The sequence below is a fragment of the Aulonocara sp. 'chitande type north' Nkhata Bay genome, linkage group LG6 (assembly GCF_057382095.1).
Source record: "Aulonocara sp. 'chitande type north' Nkhata Bay isolate Kocher_YH1m ecotype deep benthic linkage group LG6, A_spYH_male_GT1.1, whole genome shotgun sequence".
NCBI lineage: Eukaryota > Metazoa > Chordata > Actinopteri > Cichliformes > Cichlidae > Aulonocara > Aulonocara sp. 'chitande type north' Nkhata Bay.
In genome coordinates, this window is record NC_141349.1 from 43,309,901 (window position 1) to 43,318,776 (window position 8,876).

The window sequence follows — 8,876 nt, forward strand, 5'->3', positions numbered from 1 at the left end:
ACTCCATCTCCCTCCATCACTCCGCCTGCTCGCTCACATAAGATCCAACCGTTTCCCAAACAACAAAACCAAAGCCAGCACCGTGCAGGCCACACATGATGTCCACACGCACGCCATCTCTCATCAGCTCCAGTTATGACGTCATCGCCAGGAGGTGTTCACACACGTGCCTTCACCAAAAACACAGTCGTCGTTCTTTCCTCGATCATCAAACGCACGAAAACGACCTGAGGTCCTGGTGATATCAGCACGGCATGACGGCGCCCGCCTCAAACGCGCTGACACCAGCCGCCGCCCGCTGCTCGTACCATCGTACCATCGTTCCCTCGAAGCTGGACAGGAAACTGCAGGATCTAGGACTGAGCAGCTCCCTCTGCAGCTGGATCCTTAGCTTCCTGTCTGACAGACGCCAGGTGGTCAGACTGGGCAGCATCACCTCATCCCCCATCACACTGAACACTGGTGCTCCACAGGGGTGTGTACTGAGCCCTCTCCTGTACTCACTCTACACCTACGACTGCACAGCCACTAACAGCTCCAACATCATTGTGAAGTTTGCGGACGACACTACAGTGGTGGGTCTTATCACCAACGGTGATGAGACGGCTTACAGGGAGGAGGTCAGCGCCCTGACCCACTGGTGTCAAGACAACCATCTCACCCTCAACGTCGCAAAGACAAAGGAGTTGATAGTGGACTTCCGGAGGTGCAGAGAAGTACACACCCCCATCACCATCAACGGCGCTGCTGTGGAGAGAGTGAGCAGCTTCCGGTTCCTTGGAGTACATCTGGCTGAGGATCTTACGTGGTCAGTACACACAAACAAAACAGTGAAGAAGGCGCAGCAGCGCCTCTTCTTTCTCAGGAGACTGAAAAGATTCGGCATGAGCCCCCGCATCCTCAGGACCTTCTATCACTGTGCCATTGAGAGCATCCTCACTGGATGCATCACCACCTGGTACGGCAACAGCACCGCCTACAACTGCAAAGCTCTCCAGCGAGTAGTGCGGTGCTCTGAACGGATAATTGGAGGTGAGCTTCCCTCCCTCCAAGACATCTACAGGAAGCGGTGCCTGAGGAAAGCGGGGAGGATCATCAAGGACTCCAGTCACCCCAGCCATAAACTGTTCAGACTGCTTCCATCAGGAAGGAGGTTCTGCAGCATCCGGTCCCGTACCAGCAGACTGAGAGACAGCTTCTTCCATCAGGCCATCAGACTGCTGAACACGTCATAGACACCTCAGCTTCACTACTGGAACTTCAACATTATGCACTACATACTGTATATAAATGCCACTTGTTTTGCACATATTCAACTCTGTATATTTTATATATTTTATTATTATTATTATTATTATTATTATTTATTTTTTTACTATTTAATTTGTAAAAATGTGTATACACACACACACACACACGTAGGAAAATATTTAGTATACACATCCAGAAATGCATACACTATTATATATTGTACATATATTTATTAGTTTCAGGTTGGCCATTCTTGTATTTTGCTCGTTTGTGTTGTTGTGTTTGCACATCTCTGTTGCTTGTGGGGCTCGCACACAAGAATTTCACTCGCATGTGCTGTGCCAGTGTGCCTGCACATGTGATGTGACAATAAAAGTGATTTGATTTGATTTGATTTGATTTGCTCATCAACCTCTCCCAAAACAAAAAGCAGGCGGCCTCGTAAACCGTCGTCTTCCCAGTTAGAGGCGAGTCTGGAAAAAGGCGCTCTTTTTACTGAGATATCAGCCTGTGTTTGATAGGCCAATAAACATGCGAGTGTGGACGGCCCTCTGAAGAGATGTTTTACGGCGCCAAATAACAGCGTCTTCCAGCCTGGGCCTCGGCGCAGCGCAGGAGTCTCTGGAAAATGAAACGTTATGGGACTGGGACTTGTAGGGAAACAGAAGCTTAAAGTAAACATGGCCGTGCCCGGCCTGCTTTCTCTTTTATCACCTCCTCCTGCTGCAAGTACACAAACCCTTTAAAAAAAAGTGTGTGTTTGATTCGTGTTTGCGACTCAGCGGTCCAGTTTCCCCTCTGACAAAAGCCAGGCTGTAATCCCCCCCTCCCCTCCCCACAGGATAAGCATTTCCAGCTGGTTTCACAAACATTACAAATGGGATTCAGTGTTTTCCACAGATTGTGTCTTCCTCTCGTCTTCTCCGCTTCCCTCTCGCCCCGCCTCCCACTTTTCTCTCCTCACAGTGACTCGCCTCGTCCCTTGAGACCGGGTAGCTAGGGAAACTAGGCCACAGACTAACCGGCTGAGACCGTGGAGCTCCAAACACAGTACGGCTCTGAGAAGAAGCTCCTCTTACGCCTTCACTGCACACACGAGTGGCCTGGATCGCGCTCAGCAAGCCTTCCTATAGAGCAGGACCGATTTGGGAAGCTCGTGTTACACGACTAATCCACTCTAAGGGAGAAAGAGCCCGCGCTGCACTGAAACCATGTCTATATTATCAACAGTAGACCATTAATTCAGTGTCTCCGAGCACCTGCCTGTGGGTGTATTTTCAATTAGCCTGCTAAGAATAATTATTTGCTTTCCGTGTGTGTTTTTGAGGAATAATTTGACGTTCTGAGGAGTGCATTTATTCGCTTTCCTGCCGAGAGCGAGCTTAGAAGACTGATCTCCTGTCTGTGTATTAAGTATGGAGCTGGAGGCGCACAGAGATCAGCTTAGCTCCAGTTATTTTCATGCTAATGAGCACAAACACTGCAGACAGGAGCAACCGGCCAGCCGAGCTCCGTCCAAAAGCAGCGGGACACAGGAGACGGTGACTTTTACCATCCTAATATCTTAAACTAAGCTAAGATAGTGGTTTCCATCCCTGCTTCTTAATCTGTCACTTCTATGTTTAATGTATTAGTGGATAAGGCAGGACAGGGCAAAGATCTGGTGCAGTGACAGCTGACTACATCTGCACCACCTGGTTTTCCTGCCTTTATCCTAGAGCTGGGCGATAGAACGATAACGATATGTATCGCGATATAACTTTTACTCGATAGAGAAATTAAGCTATCGCGATAGACCTCGCCACTCTTGTCCTCTTAAAAAAAAAAAAAAAAAAAAAAAAAAAAAAAAAAAAAAAGGTCAGCCAATCCAAATTCAGTAGCGCAGAGCAGAACCAATCACAGCCGCAGCGTCACGTCGCGTGACTTGTTACGTACAGCACAAGTGCCAAGCCGCACGTGTGTTTGTTTGGGAAGCAGCCAGCGGGTAATGGAGGAAATGAGTGTGCCGACTAGAAAAATCAACCGAGCGTGACCGAAGAGAAAACAGATGATGGTTCCAACGCCGGAGAGATTGTCGAACGGAAGAGCCATAGAAGCTCCGTAGTGTGAAGGTATTTCGGCTATTTCAAGTCTGACAAAAAACAGAGTAGCTGCACTGTAAATTGTGCCGAAAGCAAGTCTGGAAATACAATAAACTGGTGCATGCGTCACACTGTGCGCCACGTTATTGTTTCGGTGAAATGAATTTCTACAATACTGTTAATTCTACTCTCTGCAGTGTTTAAATGCTTACATATACACACAGTTACTGTCCGTCCACACATACGACTCGGTTCTGCTTCTATGCCCCAGCTTTGTTTACTTTTTCCCACCGAGGCTTCTAGACTTCTGATTGGCCAACATTTCTGCACGGTTAGGAATCTAGCGCCACCTGCTGCTTTGGCATGTTCATAGCAGCGTTTTCCTTCATTTCTGCCTTTATGTGTGGACGGGATTATTTTTTAAAACGGAAACGGAAAATCTCCGTTTTCAAAAATACCCGTGTACGTGTGGACGTAGCCTCAGTCTCTGACTGGAAGCGCTAATTCGTCATTCGGCTTTTGTCAGACTAAAGTAACTGTTAAAACTGTTTGAAAAGCTCAGCTATACAACAAGGAGAGATTGAGAATTTCCTTTTAGTTCTCAGTTTATTTGATATTGACAAAAGTTAGTCAGTTTTGTCTGTTCTTCTGTAAAACAAACTAAGATTTATTTTTAGAATTAATATTTTGTTTCTAAGTGGAATTGACAATTTAGTCTGTTTCGTTTGTTCTATTTTGAAACTTAAACGCTTTAGCGGCTGCCTTTTGTGTAGTTTGCAATATTTGCCTTTATTTATCTGAAAAAGTCTCATGTTCCTTAAGTACATCTACCCTGTTGAACTTATTATGGGAAATAAATATTTAAAAACAAGCTGCTGATCATTTCACATTTTACTTGTGAGCAACGGCACATTTAAATCTTACAAATATAGTTATTTGGCTTATATCGTGATAGATATCGTTATCGCCTGAAATGAAAAAAACATATCGTGATATGAAAAAATCTCATATCGCCCAGCTCTACTTTATCCCAACAGAACAGAAGTAAAGGAATATTTTGTGTGTTTTTGAAACTCATCCATATGAGGAGATGTGGCTGCTTTGACTGAAGTGTCACTGCAGGTAAAAGCAACCAAAACGCTCCAATCAGGTCCAACGGATGGCTCCACACAGGGTGGTCGTCTTCTTTTGGGTCACCACAGCAGAGCCGTCGCTCGTCCCTCCATCCCTACTGTCCTCCTCAGTCAGTCCAGCCCACAAATCTCCTCTGAGGTCTTCCTCTTTTCCTCCTGCCTGGCAGCTCCTTCTTCATCGTCCTCTGTCCAGTATATCCACTCATAGTCACTCTGACTGACTGATCTCTAACCCTGTCCATGCTGCTCACTCCCAGTAAACATCTGAATATCTTCCATCGTCTCCAAACCATCACTGCAGCTCTCTGCACCGTGCTAACCCTAGCTAGCCCTAGCTTAGCTAGCATTAGTACTAACTTAGCATTCCAGCCCCATCTCCAAACATGCTCACTCCTGGTTTTCAGAAAGCTAAGACGGTGGCAGCCAACTGGTGACATTGAGGCAGTTGCATCTTTTATTTACAGTCTGTGTGCACTGCAGAACTGTGCTGCGACGCTGGACGTGTCACGTGCTCCTAAACAGGCCTTAAATGATTGAAAACAAGGTTTTTTATCTTCCTTCGTTTTCTGCAGCAGGTTCGTTGTGTCCCGGCACACTGAGGAGAATAAGTGCGCTAATTGTGTCCACATATCACTGAGCCTAAGGGCCTGCAGGAATGTAATTGCATATGAGCAAGATCGTGTTCCTTTCATGGTGGTCATTTATTTTGACTTGTTTATGAGCTCGAAATAGGATCTGAAGCGGGGATGTGAGGTGCAGAGCTCCGGCACAAACTCTCGCTGTCACGCTTATAACAAGTGTGGTATTGATGAGCGAGGCCACAGGAGGTGAGCTTCAGGAAAGTAATAATAACCACTGGAGCCTGTCACGAGGGTTCGCTTGGTCCAGAAAGTGGAGAATAAAGTGACCGAGATTCCTACAGGAAAGAGGTTTGATGCAACGAGGCCTTTAAGAGATTAAATACAACATTAACAGCAACTGGCTTTTTTTCAGCCATGACTGCAAAAAGGATTATTACAGGTTATCGAGGATGAACCGATCTGGCTTTCAAAGGAATAAAATCAAGCCACTGTGCACAAACATGCTCTGCACATGCTCAGTGCGGAGCAGGGTCATCTCACCTTGGCACGAGCTTTCAAACAAAGAGGTTTAATGTACAGAATTTATCCTCTCATGATTTGACATCAACTTAAACTTCAGCTTCCTGGTTAAAAAAGAGCTTCTTCTCCAGACGGAGCTGATAGTGACGGCCGTACGAGATTTTATCACGGCTGCGATGTCCGACACGTCGAATGGCCTGTCAGCGAGGACGCGCTCTGCTCTTTACACTTGAGATTACAGACAATAACAGCTCACCGAACATCACCTTAAACTCATTCGGTCACTCGGTGAGAGCACACTCCTACAAACTCAGGGGGAGCTTTGGGGACAGCAGCCGGAGTCCTGGGACGGGCGAAATAACCTCCTGCACTTTTCTGATGAGTGCAAGTCAGAAGGTAAAGCGAGAAGATCCTTTTAAATAAGAAGGAACTGCTCTGTGAGTCCACGACAGGCCATCCGACCCCTGGATCCAACGCACAACGATGTAGAACAGCTTTAAGGTTTGCAGCACAAACGCAGCAGAGCGAGCAGCAACTTTATCGCCGTCCTCTTGCATTAAACAGAATCTGGTTTTGTTCTAGTAGCAGCTGCTCGAACACAGCCGTGAGACACATGGAGCGAGCAGATTATCATGTTTACCCTGTGCTGAAAGTCTCCTGCTGCTCCTGCCTGGACATCATCTCACAATACATCCACCCAACATCCACCCATCCATCTACCATCATCCTCCACTGATTCATTGAGCTGTTACAGGCTGAGAGGCAGAGACCCTCTGTACAGGTCACTCTACAGTAACTTCTAATAAATACTGACAGCTGTTTGTGTGACAAAACCCAGAGTTACAAAGTGCTTCACAAACACAAATATATGCGTTAAAAAGAGATTCAGAAACAGGCAAAGGACACATTGTAGAAACAGTCAGATTCAGTAAAAGGACTAGATGTTACACCCTGCATTGCTTTAAGTGGAGAAAATCTCCATCAAGAACCAACAGCAGCCTAACCCCACACGATGAGGACACATTACTGTAGTGTTATTAGTATTGTCTTCACTGTTGCAGCGTTTAGGCGCTGCTCGCCTTTCCTTGTGTGTTTGAAGGCATCTGTGAGTTCTGAAGGAAAATGCTGCTTCAAACGGAGCACCAGGGTTTGGGGCTTCCACCACAGGGAAGTCATCAGGCTGACACATGAACATCTGCAGGAAACTTCTTTTAACTGGAGCATCGTTTCCTCAAGAATGAAACAGAATCTTGACAGAAGTAAGAGGAAACGCTCAGCTGTCTGTAAAGGACGGTAACACGGACTCGTTACCGTGAATGTGTCATGCTCGTGAGCACAGCTCCCCCCTGAAGGTAAACTGTGGGTACAGTGTCTCCACAGTGATGCCCGTGTGTCCACACTGCACCAAAGCATGTCAGGAGCTCAGAACAACAATGAAGCTGATGAGCAGAGGCAGCAGGCTGGCTGTGTGACAGCTCACCTGTGCTCGTGCTCTCTGTGCTGAAGCGCTGCCCGAGCTCCGGCGCCTCCTTCGCTGATAGCCGCAACTCGAGACGAGCTTAGCGGCTGTTCTCCCCCAGCAGCCAGGCCGCACGGAGAGACGGCTAAACGCTGCGTTTAGGAGTCACACTGTGACTGTGAACAGGCCGGACACACACACAGGGACAGACACACAGGGACACACACACACACACACAGAGACAGACACACACACACAGGGACACACACACACACACACAGAGACAGACACACAGGGACACACAGGGACACACACACACACACACATAGACAGACACACACACAGAGACAGACACACAGGGACACACACACACACACACACACATAGACAGACACACAGGGACACACACACACACACACACACATAGACAGACACACACACAGGGACACACACAGGGACACACACACACACACACAGAGACAGACACACAGGGACACACACACACACACACACAGAGACAGACACACAGGGACACACACACACACACACACTCGTGAGCGGGACCAGGTGCGGGGGTGCAGGTGACTCACGTAGTGCTTGGACGGACTGCGCCTCTTCTCCACGTCCACCACCTTGACGTCCAGCACGGTGCGCAGCTGCATCTTCACCCTGCAAAGGCTCTGCATGGAGGCGCGTGCGTGCGGCCGCGGGGCTCCGGTCAGCTGACTCTTATCACGGCAGAGAAATCACCGCGCGCATCGCCGGTGTCGGCTAACGGTTCGGCGCTCCGTACTCGTGACGCAACCAGCATCCGATCCGACCCCAAACTTATCGACGGTCCATCTGAGCGCGTGCCCGTGAGCGGGTTCGCCTGCAGCCTCCACAGGCTGAGCCGGCGGCGGGCGGTCACCTCACAAACGGAAACGACGTGCGGCGGCTGCCTTTGTGTCTGCGGTCTGCATACCTGGAGCTGCCGGCGGAGGGGGGCGGGGCTTCACGCGCGTCCTCACGGCTGAAGACTAGAACGAGCCGGTACCGGCTGCGCCTCCATCCCGCTGCCCTGACACGGAAACCGGAATCTGTACGGCCACCCCCGAGCGTCCCCCTCTCAGAGAACCGGGAATACTGTGGACATCTGGCAGCACGTGCGGCTGGGAACGTCACAGGCTAAACACCACAACCACCACTGTCCCACGCAGCGGCAGCTTTCTGGCCAGAGACACGCGCAAGTGGAAGTATGGATACAGATGTTTCACTGGCAACCAATCAGCGGCCGCCCCTCTGCTCCACATGAAGGAGCCAATTAGTGACTAAACACTGCCCCCCTGCGCACGCAGCAGCACCCTTTAAAGATGCTTTTTGTGATCCCGCTCTGCAAACTGCAGCTGCAACTCCCAGCAGCAGGGGGCGGTGTGGTGCCGCTCCACGTGTCTTATGAGTGCGCTGTTTAACCTTTGATGTTACAAAAGTTACATCCTACATCTCCTCAAAGCTCTTCCCCAGTCCGCGCGTGTAAATAAGACTGACCTGGTTAAATAAGTTACTCTGACTCACTGTGTGCGCCACCCTGTGGTACAAAGTGGTATTACACCACAGCGCTGCAAGGTCCTAGTTTGCTTTCCGGAGAAGTTTTCCGTCGACAAACTCAAAGCGATTTTTTTTTCACAATCTGATGATAGTTTCAGTGTATTTAGAAATAAATAAATTACTTTTAAAGATAATAATTTCCCTTGAAAACACTCAAGTACCTCAAAATGTTTGAAATCACTTTAAAAAAACACCCTCTCATCTCTGAGGCTTTGCCGTAAGCAGGAGCACATCTGGGCAGCTGCCTGGAAGCTGCAGGTTTATC

General features: G+C 48.5%; 1 protein-coding gene across 4 annotated transcripts in view; it reads right to left on the reverse strand.

Moving 5' to 3' along the window:
• Positions 1–8,275, reverse strand: part of sh3pxd2aa (SH3 and PX domains 2Aa) — a 99,529-nt gene extending 91,254 nt beyond the window's left edge. For 2 of the 4 annotated variants that reach the window (XM_086297090.1, XM_086297089.1), the window contains exon 1: positions 7,615–8,274. In XM_086297090.1, the coding sequence (XP_086153216.1) occupies positions 7,615–7,710 (96 nt within the window). In that variant the 5' untranslated portion in view covers positions 7,711–8,274. Of the gene's footprint in view, positions 1–7,614 lie in introns of all 4 variants that reach the window. The other 2 variants (XM_086297088.1, XM_086297091.1) reach the window with 2 other exon arrangements.
• Between the last annotated feature and the right edge of the window lie 601 nt (positions 8,276–8,876).